This window comes from Leuciscus leuciscus (genome assembly GCF_965113295.1).
Source record: "Leuciscus leuciscus genome assembly, chromosome: 5".
NCBI lineage: Eukaryota > Metazoa > Chordata > Actinopteri > Cypriniformes > Leuciscidae > Leuciscus > Leuciscus leuciscus.
Window position 1 is genome coordinate 50,996,837 of NC_138729.1, and position 26,564 is coordinate 51,023,400.

At 40.4% G+C, this 26,564-nt stretch overlaps 1 protein-coding gene and 1 long non-coding RNA gene across 2 annotated transcripts; both read left to right on the forward strand.

Moving 5' to 3' along the window:
• The first annotated feature begins 974 nt into the window (after positions 1 to 974).
• On the forward strand, positions 975 to 2,231 carry LOC309500167. Its single transcript, XR_014206487.1, has 3 exons — positions 975 to 1,212; positions 1,299 to 1,373; positions 1,658 to 2,231. It is a non-coding gene; the product is annotated as an uncharacterized lncRNA (long non-coding RNA).
• Positions 2,232 to 18,145: 15,914 nt separating this feature from the next.
• LOC309499869 (serine/threonine-protein kinase pim-3-like) lies at positions 18,146 to 20,822 on the forward strand. The gene is made up of 7 exons (XM_082171348.1): positions 18,146 to 18,794; positions 18,928 to 19,022; positions 19,215 to 19,256; positions 19,429 to 19,780; positions 19,858 to 20,013; positions 20,265 to 20,399; positions 20,645 to 20,822. The coding sequence occupies exons 1-7, from the start codon at positions 18,407 to 18,409 to the stop codon at positions 20,797 to 20,799; spliced, it is 1,323 nt and encodes a 440-aa protein (XP_082027474.1). The 5' UTR covers positions 18,146 to 18,406; the 3' UTR covers positions 20,800 to 20,822.
• Positions 20,823 to 26,564: the final 5,742 nt, after the last annotated feature.

Below are 26,564 nucleotides of genomic sequence, written 5' to 3' on the forward strand. Positions count from 1 at the left end.
ACTATCAATCCGCCATGGAACAAGCGCGCCTGCTCTTAAAGGGAATGTGAGATGACGCTCTGATTGGTTTATTTCACGTTACGCCCAAACCACACCTATGAATAATGAAGCTACTTCAGACCAACACATTTTAGATTTGCGTCGGGCGCAAGAGTCATTTATCCCGCCGGTATAATAGCAACAGCGCCCGAGATCCGCCCACAGAGTTACTTGCGTTTCGCGTTTGATACTTGCATTTCAGATCGTTAAAATAGGGCCCGATGAGCGACTGCTTTAAGAGAACGGTGAGAGTCGGTTCCCGTCTGAGAGCTGTTTTCCCTTTTTGTATTTTTGTATGTTAATACAAGTAAGGATAATATGATTATCCTTTCGCTACACTGCTCAGCCACACGACAAGTAGTCACTCGCTTAATGTTATTTTGATGTGTTTTCATCCTTAATATCAGGTCAGAAAACAAGAGCAGTAACACAAGCAAACGAAGTAGCATTTGAATGCAATTTTATTAACAGACAACTTAAAGACAGAACGTAGAAGTTTGTAAAGTGAAACTGTCATATCGAGCAGGGACGACCTTTAACAACCGTATAAATGTGGTCTGTTTTAAGTGTGATGTGCTTACAAGGGTTTTATTTTCAATAGTTTTCAATATAAATCAAATTAATTTGGCAAATGCATTTCCATCTCCCAATATTCGCATTAATCCTTTTTCGCACAAGTCAAAAACCACCTCAAGCGAGTGTGTGAACTTTTTTTGTGACTTGCCGTTCTTCAAAAAGTGCATAAAAACAGGCTGATGGAAACATAGCTAATGCTTTCATCTTTCATTTCCCTCATTCTTTAATTGGCGATTGTTTTGTCAATCTCTTTTCTTCAGCCTGAGTTTGTTCAAGAGGGGACTACATTGATGAAAATGCAAAAGGCTCCAACTTGCGACCATTTCGTACAGTTATATGAGGGTTTCATCTCGAAAGACCAAAGCATCCTGATACTGGAACATCTTCCTGCCTATGTGACCTGGACTGAGTTCATCAGAGGAAACGAAGGGTGCCTGACTGAAGAGACAGTGAACCGCATCATGAGCCAAATCTTGGCTGCACTGCATCACTGCTCAGAAAATGATTTTTTATACCCACTATTCAAGAGATTGATACTGATCAACCCAGAAACCCTGCATATAAAATATGCACACATTGGCGAAAAAGACCTTAAAAGTGAGTTGGCTTTTTGAACACAGATCACTGATGACTGGTGATGACTGGTGATGTTTTACTAAACACTGGAAATGTATTGCTTGCAGGAATTGAAAACACGGAGGAGGACAATTTGGCCTACGAATACAGTGCTCTGTTTGTACTGGCATGTCCGAGAAAAGGTAAGTTCGATAACAAGAACGAAGTGGAAATAACATTGCTTGGAAAACATATAAAGCTCTGACAACATAAAGTGACAGTAAAATGATAAACGTCAAACCTTATTGATGAATGAGCAAAGTATAAAACACGGGGGATTGATAATGAATGTTAGCAGTGATTAAATGTTCATGTCATAGTAACAGCAACAAATGCTTTGTATTTCATGATAACATTCACCTTACGTGTAGCCTACTACAGAAAGGTCAAACGTGATTAATCCACTCTCTTCTGAAAACTTTCACAGAACATCAGCTTGCTGCTGCAAAAGACTACTTGACTTCAGAGAACATGACAGATCATCCCTGGATTGAGGATTTGCTCATCGAATTGAGAACAAATATTTTTTTTTGTTTACTCAATTCACTTTTAAATTATTTGTGATAGAACAGACTCAGACCTGCCAACCTGTATGTATTTTGACCTCAAAGTGCGCTGGTACGATTTGTCACTCTAAACTACGCAAAAACCTGGTGCACGCGCTGTACTCAAATCAGTTCGTCCGATCGTAGCGCTGCTTCATTCCCCAAATAGCAAGCCAGGATGATTGACAAATGCGTAAGGCTCATGATTGAAAAGAGACAGCAATACAGAATCCCGCTCGATCCCCCTTCCACTCCCGCCGTCTGATGGATTTCTGAAGCGAGGACAGGACAGTAGTCTCGGTGCTTCTGACTCCTTACGGTAAACAGGCTGGGGGAGATTTGTCGAAATATTGAATTTGAGTTTACTTAAAGGACAAGTTCGGTATTTTACACTTAAAGCCCTGTTTTCAGATCGTTTCTGATGAAATACAATGGTTAAGATTGAAATTTGGACAAATGCTGCTGGCCCGAGAATTTCTGTGGTAGCACCCCCCCCCACCTCCACAATGGTTGCATAGGTGCACCTTCCTAAAACGCATTAAACTTTCGTTTACAAAGACGTGAAACTCACCGAGTGGTCAGGGGTGTTCACTGATATGCTCACACAAAAATCGCTGCAAAAGATGCTTTCCAACCGGTTTTATCTTAGTTTTTGTCCAACTCCATTGACTTGTATTGGATGAAAAACTACGATAAAACCTGTTGGAAAGCATCTTTTGCAGCGATTTTTGTGTGAGCATATCAGAGAGTTTCACGTCTTTGTAAACGAAAGTTTAATGCGTTTTAGGAAGGATTATTCCAGTGCACCTATGCAACCATTGTGGAGGTGGGGGGGGGTGCTACCACAGAAACCGAAAATTCTCGGGCCAGCAGCATTTGTCCAAATTTCTATCTTAACCATTGTATTTCATCAGAAACGATCTGAAAACAGGGCTTTAAGTGTAAAATACCGAACTTGTCCTTTAAGTAAACTCAAATTCAATATTTCGACAAATCTCCCCCAGCCTGTTTACCGTAAGGAGTCAGAAGCACCGAGACTACTGTCCTGTCCTCGCTTCAGAAATCCATCAGACGGCGGGAGTGGAAGGGGGATCTAGCGGGATTCTGTATTGCTGTCTCTTTTCAATCATGAGCCTTACGCATTTGTCAATCATCCTGGCTTGCTATTTGGGGAATGAAGCAGCGCTACGATCGGACGAACTGATTTGAGTACAGCGCGTGCACCAGGTTTTAGCGTAGTTTAGAGTGATCTCTAAACTACATGGATTGACTCTACATTAAACGACAGATATTTCTTGAGACGACGCCGTGTTTACAGAATTTTTTTTTTGAACGGGGGAAAAAAATATCGGATAGGGAAAGCTCTGGCTTCGTGTGGATGTGGCCTAAGTATACAGGTTTAGGAACCTGCCCTAGACTCTAGAGTGTTACCAATCCTAATCCAATCAGCACCTCCACACATGAGAATGCAGATTATTATCACTGTGTTTTATGGCTGCCAATTGATTAAAACAGTGAATAATGATCTCTGTATTAATTATCTTGAGCCTGCTGAAATGTTCCTATAAATATTCCAACTGTGCATTCTGAATAATAAATAGCTAAATATATTTATCCACTAAGCTGCGGCAGTCCTATATGCTCGTACTCTTATGAACAGTTTTTTTCTCTTTCTGACATTTCATACCTGTTGGATTTACATTTTTAAATGAATGACTATTAAAAGGATTGCTTGTGTGCGCTGATGTTTAATCCAGGCTTTTAAAATGGGGTGCCTGTAAACATGTTAAATAGGCTAGGCTATTTAATCAAAAACGCACACAGCGTAGAGGAGAATGACATCAACTACTTTGAATATTATAGCATTTTGGGCATAAACATGTAAATAGTGAAAAGATTGACATTGAAAAATGACACAGAATGGTTCAAATATTTAATCCAAATAAACAAATGTTGGTGGTTCGTACTGATGTTATTCCTCTGTTCTCACACACTTCAGCGTCGCGGTCGCTAGTTTAGACGAACACTGACAACTCATTGACCACAGTACATTGAAAGTAAACATAAACAGAAATAAGTGAGACGTACTATATCATAAAAATATTATAAAGTTGTTTTTGTAATAAAATCCGCATTAGGCCTATGTTTAATTTGAGTACAGTAGTTATTTTTAACCTTTAATTATACCAGATGACGAGGATCTCTGTAGCCTATGTTTACAGCATTAGGTGTGATTTTCTTTCTTGAGAGAAATGAACATGTATCTACTGTACCCAATACGTATCCAAACTGAATCAAGATCAGAATAAAACCACAAGAATTAAACTGAAATTATAAAATTTGTATCAAGCAATAGTAAAAGCAGAAGCCTATACCTGAGTTGATGCTGAGTTGGTGTGTGTGCCATGCCAGGTCTAGAAGATCTGGAGTCTCTGTGTGTCCCAGGTCCCTCCAGGATCAAGAGTTGCCGCCTGTGCCTGATCTCTCCAGTTTAGATGACAGTGAGTCATTATTAACACACATGTTGTCAATGACCATGACTTGTTTAAAATCGTTCCATACCTCTGACTTTCCTCCAAACTTGCTAAAAGTTAATTCTCCTGTTTTTCTTTTTTTCTTTACTTCTTCAAGCTCCATGTTGCACTTAAGCTACACAATACAGCACAGCCGGCCCGGAGTGATGTGTGCGAGTGGAGGAGACGATGCGCATGACACGTGACATATTGCATTTTGTATCTTTGTAGCCTAACTTGTGCAACTTTGTACACATTTGTTACTTAGGCCTACTTTGATTAATATATATATATATATATATATATAATATATTGGGGTGGAACGGTACACAGAAGTCACGGTTCGGTTCATACCTCGGTTCAGACATCTGTTGGAGACTTTTCCTTCGTCAAAGCAGAGACCAGGAGACTTGGTTGTTTCTTCAGCAGGATTCTTTATTTAGAACACGAGCTGTCGGTAGCTGCAGTCATCAAGTCTAACTAGGGCAGTAGACATTGTAGTTTATATACATTTCAAGGGGAGGGATTTACATAGAGGTGGATACACTCGGAACATTGAGTGAACACAATCTACTGACTACTGAGCTGTCTCTGTACTATGGTACGGTCTAAATCCTGACTGAAAATCCTCGCAGATATAATTTCTTTCTAAAAAGGAATATAGTTGTGAAGATACTGCCTTTTCTAGTATCTTTGACAGAAAGGGTAGATTCGAGATCGGCCTACGATCGGTCAACGAGCGACGTCTCGTGGTTCCATCACAGAAAGCTTTTGTCCAAAGCGACTTACAAATTAGGACTAAATTAAGCGAGTCATCGTGAAGAGGCAAAAAACAACGCAAGAAGTGCTCAAAATACGAAGTTCAGGCATTGTTCAGAGTAGCATGATCCCACAGTAGCTGCACGGATCTCAAGCTGTCTGGCGGACATCTCAACATGGATGAAGGAACATCCCCTGCAGCTCAACCTGGCAAACACTGAGCTTCTAGTCCTCCCTGCCAATCCATCTCTACAACACGACTTCACTATCCAGCTAGATTCATCATCAATCACCCCATCAAGGTCGGTCAGAAATCTTGGAGTGATATTGGATGACCAGCTGACCTTCACAGATCACATTTCAAAGACAGCTCGATCATGCAGGTTTGCACTGCACAACATCAGGAAGATCAGGCCTTTCCAAACTGAGCATGCAACACAACTTCTCGTCCAGGCCCTGGTCATTTCTAGGCTTGACTACTGCAATGCTCTTCTGGCTGGACTTCCATCATGTGCAACCAAACCTCTACAAATGATTCAGAATGCTGCAGCTCGTCTTGTCTTCAACGAGCCCAAAAGGGCCCACGTCACTCCTCTCTTCATCACTTTGCACTGGCTACCACTCGCTGCTCGCATCAAGTTCAAGGCTTGCTTACAGATCTATCACAGGCTCAGCTCGTAGGAGTGAGTGAAAGTAGGAGGGAGCTGAGCCTGTGATAGATCTGTAAGCAAGCGTCAATGCCTTGAACTTGATGCGAGCGGCGACTGGTAGCCAGTGCAGAGAGATGAACAGTGGGCCCTTTTGGGCTCGTTGAAGACAAGACGAGCTGCAGCGTTCTGAATCATTTGTAGCGGTTTAGTTGCACATGATGGAAGTCCAGCCAGAAGTGCATTGCAGTAGTCAAGCCTAGAAATGACTAGGGCCTGGACGAGAAGTTGTGTTGCATGCTCAGTTAGGAAAGGCCTGATCTTCCTGATGTTGTGCAGTGCAAACCTGCATGATCGAGCTGTCTTTGAAATGTGATCTGTGAAGGTCAGCTGGTCATCAAATGTTACTCCAAGATTTCTGGCCGACCTTGATGGGGTGATTGATGATGAATTTAGCTGGATAGTGAAGTCGTGCTGTAGAGATGGATTGGCAGGGAGGACGAGAAGCTCAGTCTTTGCCAGGTTGAGCTGCAGGTGATGTTCCTTCATCCATGTCGAGATGTCCGCTAGACAGCTTGAGATCTGTGGAGCTACTGTGGGATCATCTGGTTGAAATAAAAGGAAGAGCTGTGTGTCATCAGCATAGCAGTGGTAAGAGAAACCATGTGCCTGTATGATGTGTCCGACTGATGTGTGGAGCTGATGGAGTGCCGACTGATGGAGAAGAGCAAGGGTCCAAATTCTTTGATAAAATCTTTATGGTGCCCTGGTGGCCTGTATACAGTAGCCAGCACAAATCTCAAACGTGATTTGTCATTTACTCTAAAATATTAATAATTAATAATAGGGTTGAAAAATAAGCAGATCTAGCAGCTTTTAAGGCCTCTCTGTATGCAATCGTGCTCTCTTTCCATGAAATGCGAAATACCTCTAGTTTGGTTTTCTTCCAGTTGCGCTCCATTTTTCGGGCTGCTCTCTTAAGGGCCTGAGTGTGCTCGTTGTACCACGGCGTTGGACTATTTTCTTTAATCTTCTTTAAGCGCAACGGAGCAACTGTGTCTAAAGTGCTGGAAAAGAGAGAGTTAAAAGTTTCTGTCGCAATATCGAGTTCTTCTAAGCTATCTGGGATGCTGAGATGATGAAGCTGATTAGGAAGATTATTGATAAAGCAATCTTTAGTGGCAGAAGTGATCTGTCTAACATATTTGTAACACGGAGTCGGCTTTGCAGCCTTGGCTAAATGTAATTTACACTAGACTAGATAATGATCTGAGATGTCATCGCTCTGCTGCAGAATTTCAACGGCATCAACATTTATTCCGTGTGATAATATTAGATCTAGAGTATGATTACGACAATGAGTAGGCCCTGACACGTGTTGTCTAACTCCAATAGAGTTCAGAATGTCTTTAAATGCCAATCCCAATGCATCTTTTTCATTATCTATATGTATATTAAAATCACCAACAATTAGTACTTTATCTGCAGCCAATACTAACTCTGATAGAAAGTCAGCAAATTTACATTTAGTCATTTAGCAGACGCTTTAGTCCAAAGCGACTTACAAATTAGGACTAAATTGGACTGGAACGCAGCCTGAGTGAGCACTGCTGGCCACTCCCCCTCTCACACTGACACTGAGTGAGCACTGCTGGCCACTCCCCCTCTCACACTGACACTGAGTGAGCACTGCTGGCCACTCCCCCTCTCACACTGAGTGAGCACAGCTGGCCACTCCCCCTCTCACACTGACACTGAGTGAGCACTGCTGGCCACTCCCCCTCTCACACTGACACTGAGCGAGCACAGCTGGCCACTCCCCCTCTCACACTGACACTGAGTGAGCACAGCTGGCCACTCCCCCTCTCACACTGACACTGAGCGAGCACAGCTGGCCACTCCCCCTCTCACACTGACACTGAGTGAGCACAGCTGGCCACTCCCCCTCTCACACTGACACTGAGTGAGCACAGCTGGCCACTCCCCCTCTCACACTGACACTGAGTGAACACAGCTGGCCACTCCCCCTCTCACACTGACACTGAGTGAGCACAGCTGGCCACTCCCCCTCTCTCACTGACACTGAGATCTCGTTAAGTATGAATGCGATCCGGACATCATCCGCCATGTTGACCTTTTTATAGTGACCTTCAACCTTATCACAAGCGCAACAACTTAAAAGATATGAGCGACAGGTTATGAGATATGAGCGACAGGTTATGAGATATGAGCGACAGGTTATGAGATATGAGCAACAGGTTATGAGATATGAGCGACAGGTTATGAGATATAAGCGACAGGTTATGAGATATGAGCGACAGGTTATGAGATATAAGCGACAGGTTATGAGATATGAGCGACAGGTTATGAGATATGAGCGACAGGTTATGAGATATGAGCGACAGGTGACGCATTACTGCCACATACATATTATTTCTTTCTCTCAATTATGTCGTAATAACGAGATCTTATGTCGTTAAAACGACATCTTATTCTTTGTTATTGTTAAACAATTTAATTACACTAAAAAGCACTAGAATGATTCAACTATATAATCTGAATTGAGCTTTACAGCAGAATTTGAATTCGGCTCATATTTGAGTTATTTTCCTGTTTATTACTGTCAAGCTCCTTTTAAACTGTCTGTCATGTATGAGTTACAGGAATAAAATCCTAAGGGAAATTAAGATTTAGTGTATTAATCATTTATCATGACTTGAGCAGGTTTATAATAACATAATTTCACTGTGCCATCAAAATAACACGAAACACAGCAATGACACTCGTTCAGCCTTTATCAGGGTTTTCACTCGCTTTGCATTTATTCAAATTCAAAAAAGCTGAGAACAAATCAGGTAATTTCACTGCAATTAAAATCTGACTTTCACTCTCGTGCTGTTAAATATATAAAGCTTATAAATACTGAAATATATAAGATAATTACAAATAAAATATCACTTTCACTGTAGATATTCAAAGAACACCATGCAATATTAACTTAAAATACTTGAAATCACACAAAAGCAAAACTTTCTTAAAGAATTCATACCATTTTTTTTAATGTTATAAATAAGAGTTATATATGAAGACTTCAGATGCATAGGTGCCATCTGAAATTTTCTTCTTAAATGAAAATTTTTTATCGAGCTCGTATATTTAGGTTCAGTAATTTCACTTTAATGACAATTAATAGGTAATTTATATATATATATATATATTGTTCATATTATGACAGCATTTGCATATGCTGATGAACCCTGCCTGTCATCTGTGGATCATATAATAACAACCATAAAGTCATAAAAAGTAAGAATTAAAAAGCAAATGTGAATGATTATGTAAAAGCGTAACGTAGAGGAGTGATATAGTCTGGAACGGTCCTACCTAACGCAGCAGCAGCAGGGAGTGTTCTCACGAGTCTTGCTCTGCTGTCACTTTCTGATCTGTACCAGCCTGATTTACAGAGGATTTCAGTGTTATTCACCATTCAAAAATAAAACATCATCAGTCTTTATACTATTAGCCTGGGGCAACCTGTGATTCTAGTGAACACACACTTAAAGACAGTGTTGGGGAAAGTTACTTTGAAAAGTAATGCATTACAATATTGTGTTACCGCCTTAAAAACTAACTAATTGCTTTACTTAGTTACTTTTAAAGGAAAGTAATGAGTTACATAACTTTTGCGTTACTTCTCTACTTATTTTTTGTTTTGTTTTTAATAACAAAAATGTTCTATCCTTGGGCTAATGTTCTATAATTTAAGTTCTATATTTTGGCCAACATTTTAATAATAAGGCTGAAGTGGATCCTTTCAGTTTAACTGAATCATTGAAGGTCAGCAGCAAGTACATTTGTCAATAAAGTGAGATTAAATGCATACAAATATTTGTTTTATTTAAGTTATTTAATTATTGGAGGTTTACGTGGTTTTCTGATTTTGCATTTCACTGATTTTATTCATTGTGAGGAATTCTGATTCTGTTTTTTAAAATCATCGTACCCGTTTATTTCGCACTGGTAGGACAATATATATATATATATAATATATTGGGGTGGAACGGTACACAGAAGTCACGGTTCGGTTCATACCTCGGTTCAGACATCTGTTGGAGACTTTTCCTTCGTCAAAGCAGAGACCAGGAGACTTGGTTGTTTCTTCAGCAGGATTCTTTATTTAGAACACGAGCTGTCGGTAGCTGCAGTCATCAAGTCTAACTAGGGCAGTAGACATTGTAGTTTATATACATTATATACATATACATTGTATGCAATCGTGCTCTCTTTCCATGAAATGCGAAATACCTCTAGTTTGGTTTTCTTCCAGTTGCGCTCCATTTTTCGGGCTGCTCTCTTAAGGGCCTGAGTGTGCTCGTTGTACCACGGCGTTGGACTATTTTCTTTAATCTTCTTTAAGCGCAACGGAGCAACTGTGTCTAAAGTGCTGGAAAAGAGAGAGTTAAAAGTTTCTGTCGCAATATCGAGTTCTTCTAAGCTATCTGGGATGCTGAGATGATGAAGCTGATTAGGAAGATTATTGATAAAGCAATCTTTAGTGGCAGAAGTGATCGGTCTAACATATTTGTAACACGGAGTCGGCTTTGCAGCCTTGGCTAAATGTAATTTACACGAGACTAGATAATGATCTGAGATGTCATCGCTCTGCTGCAGAATTTCAACGGCATCAACATTTATTCCGTGTGATAATATTAGATATAGAGTATGATTACGACAATGAGTAGGCCCTGACACGTGTTGTCTAACTCCAATAGAGTTCAGAATGTCTTTAAATGCCAATCCCAATGCATCTTTTTCATTATCTATATGTATATTAAAATCACCAACAATTAGTACTTTATCTGCAGCCAATACTAACTCTGATAGAAAGTCAGCAAATTTACATTTAGTCATTTAGCAGACGCTTTAGTCCAAAGCGACTTACAAATTAGGACTAAATTGGACTGGAACGCAGCCTGAGTGAGCACTGCTGGCCACTCCCCCTCTCACACTGACACTGAGTGAGCACTGCTGGCCACTCCCCCTCTCACACTGACACTGAGTGAGCACTGCTGGCCACTCCCCCTCTCACACTGACACTGAGCGAGCACAGCTGGCCACTCCCCCTCTCACACTGACACTGAGTGAGCACAGCTGGCCACTCCCCCTCTCACACTGACACTGAGCGAGCACAGCTGGCCACTCCCCCTCTCACACTGACACTGAGTGAGCACAGCTGGCCACTCCCCCTCTCACACTGACACTGAGTGAGCACAGCTGGCCCCTCCCCCTCTCACACTGACACTGAGTGAGCACAGCTGGCCACTCCCCCTCTCACACTGACACTGAGTGAACACAGCTGGCCACTCCCCCTCTCACACTGACACTGAGCGAGCACAGCTGGCCACTCCCCCTCTCACACTGACACTGAGTGAGCACAGCTGGCCACTCCCCCTCTCACACTGACACTGAGTGAGCACAGCTGGCCACTCCCCCTCTCACACTGACACTGAGTGAACACAGCTGGCCACTCCCCCTCTCACACTGACACTGAGTGAGCACTGCTGGCCACTCCCCCTCTCACACTGACACTGAGCGAGCACAGCTGGCCACTCCCCCTCTCACACTGACACTGAGTGAGCACAGCTGGCCACTCCCCCTCTCACACTGACACTGAGTGAGCACAGCTGGCCACTCCCCCTCTCTCACTGACACTGAGATCTCGTTAAGTATGAATGCGATCCGGACATCATCCGCCATGTTGACCTTTTTATAGTGACCTTCAACCTTATCACAAGCGCAACAACTTAAAAGATATGAGCGACAGGTTATGAGATATGAGCGACAGGTTATGAGATATAAGCGACAGGTTATGAGATATGAGAGACAGGTGACGCATTACTGCCACATACATATTATTTCTTTCTCTCAATTATGTCGTAATAACGAGATCTTATTCTTTGTTATTGTTAAACAATTTAATTACACTAAAAAGCACTAGAATGATTCAACTATATAATCTGAATTGAGCTTTACAGCAGAATTTGAATTCGGCTCATATTTGAGTTATTTTCCTGTTTATTGCTGTCAAGCTCCTTTTAAACTGTCTGTCATGTATGAGTTACAGGAATAAAATCCTAAGGGAAATTAAGATTTAGTGTATTAATCATTTATCATGACTTGAGCAGGTTTATAATAACATAATTTCATGCCATCAAAATAACACGAAACACAGCAATGACACTCGTTCAGCCTTTATCAGGGTTTTCACTCGCTTTGCATTTATTCAAATTCAAAAAAGCTGAGAACAAATCAGGTAATTTCACTGCAATTAAAATCTGACTTTCACTCTCGTGCTGTTAAATATATAAAGCTTATAAATACTGAAATATATAAGATAATAACAAATAAAATATCACTTTCACTGTAGATATTCAAAGAACACCATGCAATATTAACTTAAAATACTTGAAATCACACAAAAGCAAAACTTTCTTAAAGAATTCATACCATTTTTTTAAATGTTATAAATAAGAGTTTTTTATATATATATATATATAGTTCATATTATGTATCATGTGCATATGCTGATGAATCCTGCCTGTCATCTGTGGATCATATAATAACAACCATAAAGTCATAAAAAGTAACAATTAAAAAGCAAATGTGAATGATTATGTAAAAGCGTAACGTAGAGGAGTGATATAGTCTGGAACGGTCCTACCTAACGCAGCAGCAGCAGGGAGTGTTCTCACGAGTCTTGCTCTGCTGTCACTTTCTGATCTGTACCAGCCTGATTTACAGAGGATTTCAGTGTTATTCACCATTCAAAAATAAAACATCATCAGTCTTTATACTATTAGCCTGGGGCAACCTGTGATTCTAGTGAACACACACTTAAAGACAGTGTTGGGGAAAGTTACTTTGAAAAGTAATGCATTACAATATTGTGTTACCGCCTTAAAAACTAACTAATTGCTTTACTTAGTTACTTTTAAAGGAAAGTAATGAGTTACATAACTTTTGCGTTACTTCTCTACTTATTTTTTGTTTTGTTTTTAATAACAAAAATGTTCTATCCTTGGGCTAATGTTCTATAATTTAAGTTCTATATTTTGGCCAACATTTTAATAATAAGCCTGAAGTGGATCCTTTCAGTTTAACTGAATCATTGAAGGTCAGCAGCAAGTACATTTGTCAATAAAGTGAGATTAAATGCATACAAATATTTGTTTTATTTAAGTTATTTAATTATTGGAGGTTTACGTGGTTTTCTGATTTTGCATTTCACTGATTTTATTCATTGTGAGGAATTCTGATTCTGTTTTTTAAAATCATCGTACCCGTTTATTTCGCACTGGTAGGACAATCTGAGGTAACGTTACTTTTTACTGTAAAATCACACAGCCATGGTCTAATAAGAATCTTCGGTAAAGTTACACTGAAGTATTTTCTGTGGTCACAGACGCGAAGCAGAAACGCGCAGTGAGATTGTACGGTGTGGTAGATGAACTGATAGATATGGCTATTACATAGCTGCCAACTTTTGAGTTTTGCTTGGATTGAGATTTTTGAGGTTGTTGGGATGTAAAAAATTAATCTTGCATCACAATAAGTGTATTGTGATTGTCAAAACATTTTAGTAACTAAATTGAATTTTATTAGGTTTAGTGACAACATGTTACAGTATATGGTACAATTTCTGGTAAGCTACATTTTTTATTATTGCTTGAAACAAATTTCAGGATTTCTATTCAGTTCAATTCTTGTGATTTGATTTAATATTGACTAATTTGGATAAATATTAGGTACACAAGATAGGGATTAATTTTGCTCAAGAAAAAAAAATCTCACCTAATGCTGTAAACACACAGAGAGCCTTATTAGCTGGTAGTATTATTTTAGGTAAAAAAATACCTCAAATTAAATATAATGCATTTTTTATTATAATAACAACTTTATTTAATGATATAAGTAAAAATATAATAAATATGTAATATAGTAGCCTACACATATTTAGCAAAATACTCTCCATAGCTCTTTTTTTTCTAGCCAACTAACGTGCTATAGCCTATTATGGTCATTAAATGGCTTTCCTGAGGTAAATGTTATGTGACATAATTGTTCTCCAGTTGTTTTATTGACCCTTTCCGCAGATGAAAAACACTTGATCGAAATCATGTATGAGGTATATACATTTCGGTAAGTTGTACTGTTTCTTTAAAACAGTGTTCATTCGTGATTATGTACTATTAAGTTAGCTAGTAGAGATGATCGGGTCACGTGCCGCTCGGGATCTGTCACGGCACATTTACGAGCGCCAAAACAGTATTTATTGTTTGAATTTCGTAATAAAATTGACAGAATCTGAGAGCTGAGATTTTTTTTTTATATCATAAGTAACCTGTGCTCTGTCTGTCTCGGTCTCCGTGTCCTCTTAATTTTATTAAATTAATAAAATTCAATTCATATTATTTATTAAATAATATTAATATTATATTATAATATAAATGTATTAAATTAATAAATTAATAAAATTGCTTCGCGATTTTTTTGTGCGTGAGAAAATGGATGTGTGGCGTGAGAGCGTGTGGAAAGTGTTAATTGCGTGTGTCTCACGGTGAATGCGTGAGCTGACCATACTGTCTATGGATCTGACAAGGTAGGACAGATCGGGACAGATCGACAGAAGAACACCCGGGCTGCGTTCCAAACCGCATACTCAATGAGTAGGTACTTAATTTCAATGAGTACTTACTTAACGAGCGCTAAAAGAGTAGGTACTTTATAGCCAAATCTCGTTGAGTATGAATGCGAACCGGACATCTGCCATGTTGACGTTATCATGTGACCTACGACGCGTTATCACACGCGCAACAACTTAAAAGAATCGAACGGACACGTTTAATTCATCTATCTGTAAATATCTTGATATTGATTAAACTTGCTCATTTTGTGGTCTTTTTGAAGAAACTGCTGCCCATTTATTTTGTGAATACATTTAGGGTTGATTTAAGTTATTTTATTTAACCTTACTAATGTGAACTACCGTTTTATCCTTAACGGTGTTATTTATTTTTATTACGAAATCCCAAAATTGTCATCTCTTGAATATGTTGTTAATTTTTTATATCCAAATATTTTCATCCACAAGCAAAAGTGGCTAACTGCTTTATTTTTTCCTCTTTTTCTTGTTGAATTTAACTGTCGTTTCATCTCTCAGGCCTATAAATAACAAAAAATGCTTTTTTAAAATGTATTATAATGAATTATTTAAGAAAATATATATTAAGATATTCAACCTTGTAGGTTCTTTTTTCCTATGTAAAAAATCTCATATTATGTATGCAAACCAATTATATATATATATATATATATATATATATATATTGGGTTTGCATACATAATGAGATTTTTTACAGATCTCATAACATCAGTAACTCGACAGCCCTACCTAGAACGGGTTTCCTCAGCGTTTGTAATGTCTGCACAAAGGGCAGCTGTGCGAAGATTCGCCTTTGGAGGAAAACTGTTGATTTTATACTCGAAAATTTTAAGTATCATTAATATTAAAAATGAATATTACCTCAGAATGAATTGCATTTCTATCCCACCCCAAAACATACAATAATAACAACGATAAATGCTGACCAATACTTAATTATATGACTTTTTACTGAAAATTATATAATTTAATAAAACAAACAAATTGTAATGTATGTCATATGACATAGCTATGCATGATTGAATACACTCTAGATGTGTATATAATGAACATATCTACATCTTCTTTCAAACAATTAAATCAAACATTAATTAAATAATTATATTTTATTTACTGACAACAATGAGAAATATTAATAAATTAGTAAAAGAATGGATGAAAGTCATCATCACACAATAAACAAATGCATAAGTCAACACATGAAACAAGCTTTATTCAAACTACAATCATGTATGTATGTAGACTACAGGCACTGAACCCCACATCCTTCTGCCATCTCAACACAGCGGTGCCCATTCTGAGGCTTTATTCTGATGAATCAGCTGACCACCAGAGGTGAGCCATTCCCTCGTGCCGGAGGTTGTTGCGTGATGTGTTGTGCTTCACAATCTGAGGCAAGTGGAGTGATGGAGGGACCATCTCCAGGATTCAGCTCTGGGCTCCTCATCCTCAGTGCTCACACCAGTCCGCTGACATTTCAGATCCTACAAAATGCACAAACATAACACAAAAGCAGTAATTTTAACCACACAATGTCATTTGATTTCAGTATTATTTAGAAGACAAAAACGCTTTTTTCCACAAATGCCGCCATCATCTTCCCTTGCAGGTCCTGCTCCACCACAAAAGCTGTGCGGCAAATGCACAGAAATCAAGAATCAGAAAAGTGCTGTAATAGCTCTGTTTGAAATTACAATAATTAAAATAAACTACAACTTAAGATTTAAATAGTTGTTATTTATTTCTGTAGTATACTCACTCAAAGCCTTCTTCAGCCACTCTCCACCAGATAAACACACATCTGTTCATCTGACCCTGTAACATCCAGACAAGATTCACATTACCTCTGTGATTTATGAACTCAACACTACATTTACATGTTGAGGTTGTTTTAACTTTTTATCCAACATAAATGTTCCTAAATTTATCAACAGTAATGGACAAATAAAATAGATAACTTATGTTTAACGTTAGTTACATTATAGATTTGTTCTACATAATAGCACACATTCATCACTCAGATGTCTATTTCATGTTGTGATATTTCAAGATTTTCCTGTCAGATGTAAATAGACATTTAAAATAAGCGTCTTTGATGTATGGTTTGTTTATGTAAATCCACTTTAGAGACGTAACTTACGTGTCCTTACTGGAGCTCCCCTGTTAGCTAACGTTATACATAATAAAACGTGTTTTTACAAAAAATCACAACTATACTACACTGTGTAACGTCTTTACACCTTCAACAATTCAACAGTTTACTCTACAGTAGTTCAACACATGCAATTTTAACAAAAGGAACTGTGTTTACTCACATTTGAAAGCACCCGCGTCGCCGATCTCTGCGATGTTTGATAATGACGTATCCTCTCGCGTGGCCTCCTGGGATAGAAGAGTATCCATCGGATGAGCACTCGAAAATCTGGCCGGAAGAAGTAAGCCATCCGGGAACTTCTCGCCTACTCTTTTATGAATACTGACGTTTGGAACGTACTGCTTCCTTCACGTACTGTTTTCGCCTACTATATAGTAGGAAAGTAGGCATATTGGAACGCACTTAAGTCCGAATCTCGCGATAATTCGTACGTCACCCAGGTTATTCTCGCCTACTCTTTTGGATTCGTACATACTTTTTCGCTCGCCTACTCTTTTTCCCATACTAAATAGTAGGGAAGTATGCGGTTTGGAACGCAGCACCGGCCTTTGGACCCGGAAGCATTATCGAGAGTGGTTACGTCACGACTTAGCCGAATAGTTCCAAGTTTAGGTTGCTAAGCAACACATAGAGCAACAAACACAGACAAACGCTGTATTTTGAAAGACAAACGCTGTATTTTGAAAGACAAACGCTGTATTGTGAATGACAAACGCTGTATTTTGAAAGACAAACGCTGTATTGTGAAATACAAACGCAGATATCAATCGAGATACAAATAATATTCAACATGGCAAAAGGGTTATTTAACATTAACCGATTTATCACCACTAAGATATTTGGGAGAAAAGCCCGCACGAGCTCCACAGATGCGCCCGCGCAGACGACAGGTAAACATTAATACAAGTCAAAACTCACATATGCAGAAATAATATAACAGTCCCAGGTAGCCAAAAAGATGTGGATGGGACAACGATGGCCCAAAATCATGTGTTATGCCGAATTTCGTCCAAAATCTGGCCCGAATCTGGGTTCCAAATGAAAATGTATATTCCTAATGATTTTTTTTTTTTTTTAACCATGGTTCATGTAACGTTACCACAAATTGGTTGTATTACCACAGTTTAACCATGGTTTTACTAACGTCTTGAATTACATTTAAGCCTAACGTTAGTTGTAACAAACATCTACAAAATAACAACAGAAAGACAAGTTACCATTTAATGATACAGACTTTATTCAGCCAAATAGTGTCCTATTATTCTAATTGAATTTATTGATCAGATTTAAGAATTTGAAATGAAAGATGAAGCATACATTTAATAAAATTACGGGGGAAATGCCCTTTATAAAGGTAGAAATTTATTCTGATAAGAGTGTATTAAGGAAATGTAATTTTGCCAAAAGAAAAACTTTTATTTTAAATACATTTTAATTTTAAAGCAGCCTAACGTTACTTCAGTGTGATATGCTTATACCATCATGCTTAACATAGAGAATTTGAATAATTGTAATGATCAGGTGCAGAAATCTAAATCAGAGAATATCATAGGTTTGAGATTTATCTAAACTGAATCAAGATCGGAATAAAACCACAAGAATTAAACTGAAATTGTAACATTTGTATCAAGCAATAGTAAAAGCAGAAGCCTATACCAATTATTGCACTATGCTGTCACTAAACTCAATAAAATAGTGTTTAGTTAGGCTACCAAATGTTCTGACAATCACAATAGCCTACACTTATTGTTTGTGAGTCTAGTTATTACCACTCTGATTCATGTCAGTTTCAGCCTGATGTTTCTGATGTTCATTTTAATTTTTCCTTAGGCTGTATGCAGTCTGAAGGAATGAATATCAGCAGTGCTCAGCCATCGACCAGCATTATTTTTCAGCGCTGTTATGCTGCGTTATTGAAGGAGTCTCTTAAAACACCCGGACAGGAGCCGACTTCAGCCTCAGATGCGCTTGAGACTGAGACTAATCCACAAACACCTGAACCATCGACCAGCGCTGATCCACAAACACCTGAACCATCGACCAGCGCTGATCCACAAACACCTGAACCATCGACCAGCGCTGATCCACAGACACCTGAACCATCGACCAGCGCTGATCCACAAACACCTGAACCATCGACCAGCGCTGATCCACAAACACCTGAACCGTCGACCAGCGCTGATCCACAAACACCTGAACCATCGACTAGCACCGCTACATCAGGTAACTGTCTGAGGACATTAATACAAACCAAAACTCACATGTCTGCAGAAATAACAGTGGGACACGATTACTGATCTACACAGGTGTGTTTAGTCATAAGCAGTTCAGTCTCATGCTGTTGTGTGTTTTTCAGGATCCTTTGACTTTCTTTATGAAGTGGGAAAGAAACTGGCATCGAAATCCCATGGCAGTGTCTATGAAGGAATTCGAAAATCAGATGCCAAACCAGTATGTTTCTCTTTCTGGATACAGCAAACCTTATGCCTCTTGTTTCCTTCTGTCTTTCGAGTCCTGACATAAACATCAGTGATTACAGTTTTGATCAAAACATGTTTTAAAAAAGATTATAGACTATATCATGTAAACAACAAAAATGAGTCAGTTCACTTACGTTTGCAAATCTTTTCCTTATTTTTTTAGGTGATCATCAAATTTGTTAAGAAGCGCCGGTTTGATTTCCACGTAAGTTGACATGATTTTATTCTTCATGAAAATTACCATTGAGAATTATTTATTAAATTGTTATTCGGTAATTGATAATTCTGTATGTAGACTTGAATTTTCCTCACACTTCCTTTAGTAAGGAGGTTTGAGGTTAGGAGTCAACTAACCTTTTGTCAATCTCTTCTTTCAGTTTGAGGATTCCAGACCTTTGTGTCGAGAGGCAGTTACGATGATGATGGTGGAACCATGCGACCATGTCGTAAAGTTATACGAATGGTCTGGCACTGAAGATCACGACATCTTAATTATGGAACATCCAGGTACCAACATTACCTTGTGTGATTTCATCAAAGAAAACGGAGGTCGTCTGACTGAATCAGAAGCAAAAGACATCATGCAGCAACTCATCGCTGTGTTACAGCACTGCAGGGAACAGGGTGTTTATTACAAAGACATAAGCCTGAAAAAAGTTCTCATCAACCCAAACACCAGGCAGATCAAGTTAACCGGCTTTTACAGAGCACACTCCATCACTGAAATACGTGAGTCACTGATTTATTATGCACAGGATATGGAAATAAGGGCGTTTTACTAATAACTGAAAACTTACTGCTTACAGGAATGGACGATTGTGAATCATTTGCTGAGTGGAGAATTCACGCTGTAATGGCCACAAATGCAGGCTTACACAGAGTGCTGAAGGGAATGGTCGAAGGAGAATGTCTTCTGGATTCGAAACCTAGGTTTCCTTGGAAAAATACACGCTTGTCCAAAGGTGAGACCAAAAACAAGATCGGAATGGAAATAGCATTGCTTGAAAACATGTAAAGCTCTTTACACAAGTGACCTTGATGACAAATAAGCAAAGTGTAAAACACTGCGGATTGACAGTGAATGTTTAGCAATGAATGAATGTTCATGGGCATCCAGAGAAGGCCATAGTAACAGCAACATTTACCTCACATAAACTACATATCTCAAAATCAAACAGGACTCTAATCAGCTCTCTTCTGAAAACTTTTACAGAATGCCGGGATCTACTTCGGAAACTTCGTCCCAGAGAGTCAGGGACTTTACCTGGACATTACAGGACCGTACAGAACATTTTAGAACATTACTGGTTTAAAAAAACACCAGACACAGATGCAATCGAGTCAGATGGTGAGTCTCTAGTTATTTCCACTCTGAATCATGTCCGCTTCAGCCTGATGTTTCTGATGTTAGGCAACGTGCCGTCACGTAAAGTGACAGTAAAATGATGAATGTTAGCAGTGATTAAATGTTCATGTCATAGTAACAGCAACAAATGCTTTGTATTTCATGGTAACATTCACCTTACCATACAGAAAGCCTACTACAGAAAGGTCAAACGTGATTAATCCGCTCTCTTCTGAAAACTTTCACAGAACATCAGCTTGCTGCTGCAAAAGACTGCTTGACTTCAGAGAACATGACAGATCATACCGGGATTGGAGATTTGCTCAGAGAATTGATGGAAAATATTTCTCATTTTCAATTTCATTTTCATGCACAGCTGCAGTCCGTAACTGTTTGGGGTTAAAATTATCCAAAATAATGGGGGGGTCTGGCGGACATCTCAACATGGATGAAGGAACATCCCCTGCAGCTCAACCTGGCAAAGACTGAGCTTCTAGTCCTCCCTGCCAATCCATCTCTACAACACGACTTCACTATCCAGCTAGATTCATCATCAATCACCCCATCAAGGTCGGTCAGAAATCTTGGAGTGATATTGGATGACCAGCTGACCTTCACAGATCACATTTCAAAGACAGCTCGATCATGCAGGTTTGCACTGCACAACATCAGGAAGATCAGGCCTTTCCTAACTGAGCATGCAACACAACTTCTCGTCCAGGCCCTGGTCATTTCTAGGCTTGACTACTGCAATGCTCTTCTGGCTGGACTTCCATCATGTGCAACCAAACCTCTACAAATGATTCAGAATGCTGCAGCTCGTCTTGTCTTCAACGAGCCCAAAAGGGCCCACGTCACTCCTCTCTTCATCACTTTGCACTGGCTACCACTCGCTGCTCGCATCAAGTTCAAGGCTTTGAGGCTTGCTTACAGATCTATCACAGGCTCAGCTCCCTCCTACTTTCACTCACTCCTACAAGTCTACATCCCTAACAGAAACCTACGATCGGTCAACGAGCGACGTCTCGTGGTTCCATCACAGAGAGCCACAAAATCACTTTCCAGAACATTCTCATTCACAGTTCCATGCTGGTGGAATGCTCTCCCCACCCTCATCCGGAATGCAGAATCCCTGACAACATTCAAAAGACAGCTGAAAACCCATCTCTTCTGTGAGCACTTAACCTAAGAAGGGATTTCAGTTGTCTTTTGAATGTTGTCAGGGATTCTGCATTCCGGATGAGGGTGGGGAGAGCATTCCACCAGCATGGAACTGTGAATGAGAATGTTCTGGAAAGTGATTTTGTGGCTCTCTGTGATGGAACCACGAGACGGGAGCTGAGCCTGTGATAGATCTGTAAGCAAGCGTCAATGCCTTGAACTTGATGCGAGCGGCGAGTGGTAGCCAGTGCAGAGAGATGAACAGTGGGCCCTTTTGGGCTCGTTGAAGACAAGACGAGCTGCAGCGTTCTGAATCATTTGTAGAGGTTTAGTTGCACATGATGGAAGTCCAGCCAGAAGAGCATTCCAGTAGTCAAGCCTAGAAATGACTAGGGCCTGGACAAGAAGTTGTGTTGCATGCTCAGTTAGGAAAGGCCTGATTTTCCTGATGTTGTGCAGTGCAAACCTGCATGACCGGGCTGTCTTTGAAATGTGATCTGTGAAGGTCAGCTGGTCATCAGATTTCTGGCCGACCTTGATGGGGTGATTGATGATGATTTTAGCTGGATAGTGAAGTCGTGCTGTAGAGATGGATTGGCAGGGAGGACGAGAAGCTCAGTCTTTGTCAGGTTGAGCTGCAGGTGATGTTCCTTCATCCATGTCGAGATGTCCGCTAGACAGCTTGAGATCCGTGGAGCTACTGTGGGATCATCTGGTTGAAATAAAAGGAAGAGCTGTGTGTCATCAGCATAGCAGTGGTAAGAGAAACCATGTGCCTGTATGATATGTCCGACTGATGTGTAGATGGAGAAGAGCAAGGGTCTAAATTCTTTGATAAAATCTTTATGGTGCCCTGGTGGCCTGTATACAGTAGCCAGCACAAATCTCAAACGTGATTTGTCATTTACACTAAAATATTAATAATTAATAATTGGGTTGAAAAATAAGCAGATCTAGCAGCTTTTAAGGCCTCTCTGTATGCAATCGTGCTCTCTTTCCATGAAATGCGAAATACCTCTAGTTTGGTTTTCTTCCAGTTGCGCCCCATTTTTCGGGCTGCTCTCTTAAGGGCCTGAGTGTGCTCGTTGTACCACGGCGTTGGACTATTTTCTTTAATCTTCTTTAAGCGCAACTGAGCAACTGTGTCTAAAGTGCTGGAAAAGAGAGAGTTAAAAGTTTCTGTCGCAATATCGAGTTCTTCTAAGCTATCTGGGATGCTGAGATGATGAAGCTGATTAGGAAGATTATTGATAAAGCAATCTTTAGTGGCAGAAGTGATCGGTCTAACATATTTGTAACACGGAGTCGGCTTTGCAGCCTTGGCTAATTTACATTTAGTCATTTAGCAGACGCTTTTGTCCAAAGCGACTTACAAATTAGGACTAAATTAAGCGAGTCATCGTGAAGAGGCAAAAAACAACGCAAGAAGTGCTCAAAATACGAAGTTCAGGCATCAGAGTAGCATGATCCCACAGTAGCTGCACGGATCTCAAGCTGTCTGGCGGACATCTCAACATGGATGAAGGAACATCACCTGCAGCTCAACCTGGCAAACACTGAGCTTCTAGTCCTCCCTGCCAATCCATCTCTACAACACGACTTCACTATCCAGCTAGATTCATCATCAATCACCCCATCAAGGTCGGTCAGAAATCTTGGAGTGATATTGGATGACCAGCTGACCTTCACAGATCACATTTCAAAGACAGCTCGATCATGCAGGTTTGCACTGCACAACATCAGGAAGATCAGGCCTTTCCTAACTGAGCATGCAACACAACTTCTCGTCCAGGCCCTGGTCATTTCTAGGCTTGACTTCAATGCTCTTCTGGCTGGACTTCCATCATGTGCAACCAAACCTCTACAAATGATTCAGAACGCTGCAGCTCGTCTTGTCTTCAACGAGCCCAAAAGGGCCCACGTCACTCCTCTCTTCATCACTTTGCACTGGCTACCACTCGCTGCTCGCATCAAGTTCAAGGCTTTGAGGCTTGCTTACAGATCTATCACAGGCTCAGCTCCCTCCTACTTTCACTCACTCCTACAAGTCTACATCCCTAACAGAAACCTACGATCGGTCAACGAGCGACGTCTCGTGGTTCCATCACAGAGAGCCACAAAATCACTTTCCAGAACATTCTCATTCACAGTTCCATGCTGGTGGAATGCTCTCCCCACCCTCATCCGGAATGCAGAATCCCTGACAACATTCAAAAGACAACTGAAATCCCTTCTTAGGTTAAGTCCTCACAGAAGAGATGGGTTTTCAGCTGTCTTTTGAATGTTGTCAGGGATTCTGCATTCCGGATGAGGGTGGGGAGAGCATTCCACCAGCATGGAACTGTGAATGAGAATGTTCTGGAAAGTGATTTTGTGGCTCTCTGTGATGGAACCACGAGACGTCGCTCATTGACCGATCGTAGGTTTCTGTTAGGGATGTAGACTTGTAGGAGTGAGTGAAAGTAGGAGGGAGCTGAGCCTGTGATAGATCTGTAAGCAAGCCTCAAAGCCTTGAACTTGATGCCAGCAGCGAGTGGTAGCCAGTGCAAAGTGATGAAGAGAGGAGTGACGTGGGCCCTTTGGGCTCGTTGAAGACAAGACGAGCTGCAGCGTTCTGAATCATTTGTAGAGGTTTAGTTGCACATGATGGAAGTCCAGCCAGAAGAGCATTGCAGTAGTCAAGCCTAGAAATGACCAGGGCCTGGACGAGAAGTTGTGTTGCATGCTCAGTTAGGAAAGGCCTGATCTTCCTGATGTTGTGCAGTGCAAACCTGCATGATCGAGCTGTCTTTGAAATGTGATCTGTGAAGGTCAGCTGGTCATCCAATATCACTCCAAGATTTCTGACCGACCTTGATGGGGTGATTGATGATGAATCTAGAAGCTCAGTCTTTACCAGGTTGAGCTGCAGGGGATGTTCCTTCATCAATGTTGAGATGTCCGCCAGACAGCTTGAGATCCGTGCAGCTACTGTGGGATCATGCTACTCTGAACAATGCCTGAACTTCGTATTTTGAGCACTTCTTGCGTTGTTTTTTGCCTCTTCACGATGACTCGCTTAATTTAGTCCTAATTTGTAAGTCGCTTTGGACAAAAGCGTCTGCTAAATGACTAAATGTAAATTTGCTGACTTTCTATCAGAGTTAGTATTGGCTGCAGATAAAGTACTAATTGTTGGTGATTTTAATATACATATAGATAATGAAAAAGATGCATTGGGATTGGCATTTAAAGACATTCTGAACTCTATTGGAGTTAGACAACACGTGTCAGGGCCTACTCATTGTCGTAATCATACTCTAGATCTAATATTATCGCACGGAATAAATGTTGATGCCGTTGAAATTCTGCAGCAGAGCGATGACATCTCAGATCATTATCTAGTCTTACATTTAGCCAAGGCTGCAAAGCCGACTCCGTGTTACAAATATGTTAGACCGATCACTTCTGCCACTAAAGATTGCTTTATCAATAATCTTCCTAATCAGCTTCATCATCTCAGCATCCCAGATAGCTTAGAAGAACTCGATATTGCGACAGAAACTTTTAACTCTCTCTTTTCCAGCACTTTAGACACAGTTGCTCCGTTGCGCTTAAAATTTAGCCACAAAATCACTTTCCAGAACATTCTCATTCACAGTTCCATGCTGGTGGAATGCTCTCCCCACCCTCATCCGGAATGCAGAATCCCTGACAACATTCAAAAGACAACCTTCTTAGGTTAAGTGCTCACAGAAGAGATGGGTTTTCAGCTGTCTTTTGAATGTTGTCAGGGATTCTGCATTCCGGATGAGGGTGGGGAGAGCATTCCACCAGCATGGAACTGTGAATGAGAATGTTCTGGAAAGTGATTTTGTGGCTTTCTGTGATGGAACCACGAGACGTCGCTCGTTGACCGATCGTAGGCTTCTGGTAGGGATGTAGACTCGTAGGAGTGAGTGAAAGTAGGAGGGAGCTGAGCCTGTGATAGATCAGTAAGCAAGCGTCAATGCCTTGAACTTGATGCGAGCGGCGAGTGGTAGCGAGTGCAGAGAGATGAACAGAGGAGTGATGTGGGCCCTTTTGGGCTCGTTGAAGACAAGACGAGCTGCAGCATTCTGAATCATTTGTAGAGGTTTAGTTGCACATGATGGAAGTCCAGCCAGAAGAGCATTCCAGTAGTCAAGCCTAGAAATGACTAGGGCCTGGACAAGAAGTTGTGTTGCATGCTCAGTTAGGAAAGGCCTGATCTTCCTGATGTTGTGCAGTGCAAACCTGCATGATCGGGCTGTCTTTGAAATGTGATCTGTGAAGGTCAGCTGGTCATCAAATGTTACTCCAAGATTTCTGGCCGACCTTGATGGGGTGATTGATGATGATTTTAGCTGGATAGTGAAGTCGTGCTGTAGAGATGGATTGGCAGGGAGGACGAGAAGCTCAGTCTTTGTCAGGTTGAGCTGCAGGGGATGTTCCTTCATCCATGTCGAGATGTCCGCCAGACAGCTTGAGATCTGTGGAGCTACTGTGGGATCATCTGGTTGAAATAAGAGGAAGAGCTGTGTGTCATCAGCATAGCAGTGGTAAGAGAAACCATGTGCCTGTATGATGTGTCCGACTGATGTGTAGATGGAGAAGAGCAAGGGTCCAAATTCTTTGATAAAATCTTTATGGTGCCCTGGTGGCCTGTATACAGTAGCCAGCACAAATCTCAAATGTGATTTGTCATTTACACAAAAATATTACTATAAATTACAGTGACACCTCCCCCTTTGCGTTTCAGACGAGGTTCATGTTTATAACAGTAATCTTGCGGGGTGGACTCATTTAAAGTAATGTAATCGTTTGGTTTTAGCCAGGTTTCTGTCAAACACAGCACATCTAGATTATAGTCAGTAATCATATCATTAACAATAAGTGCTTTTGAAGTAAGGGATAGAATATTCAGCAACCCAAGCGTTATCATTTGCTCATCTGTATTAGCGGTTTTTAATTTGTTGAACATCAATTACATTTTGAACCTTAGATGGG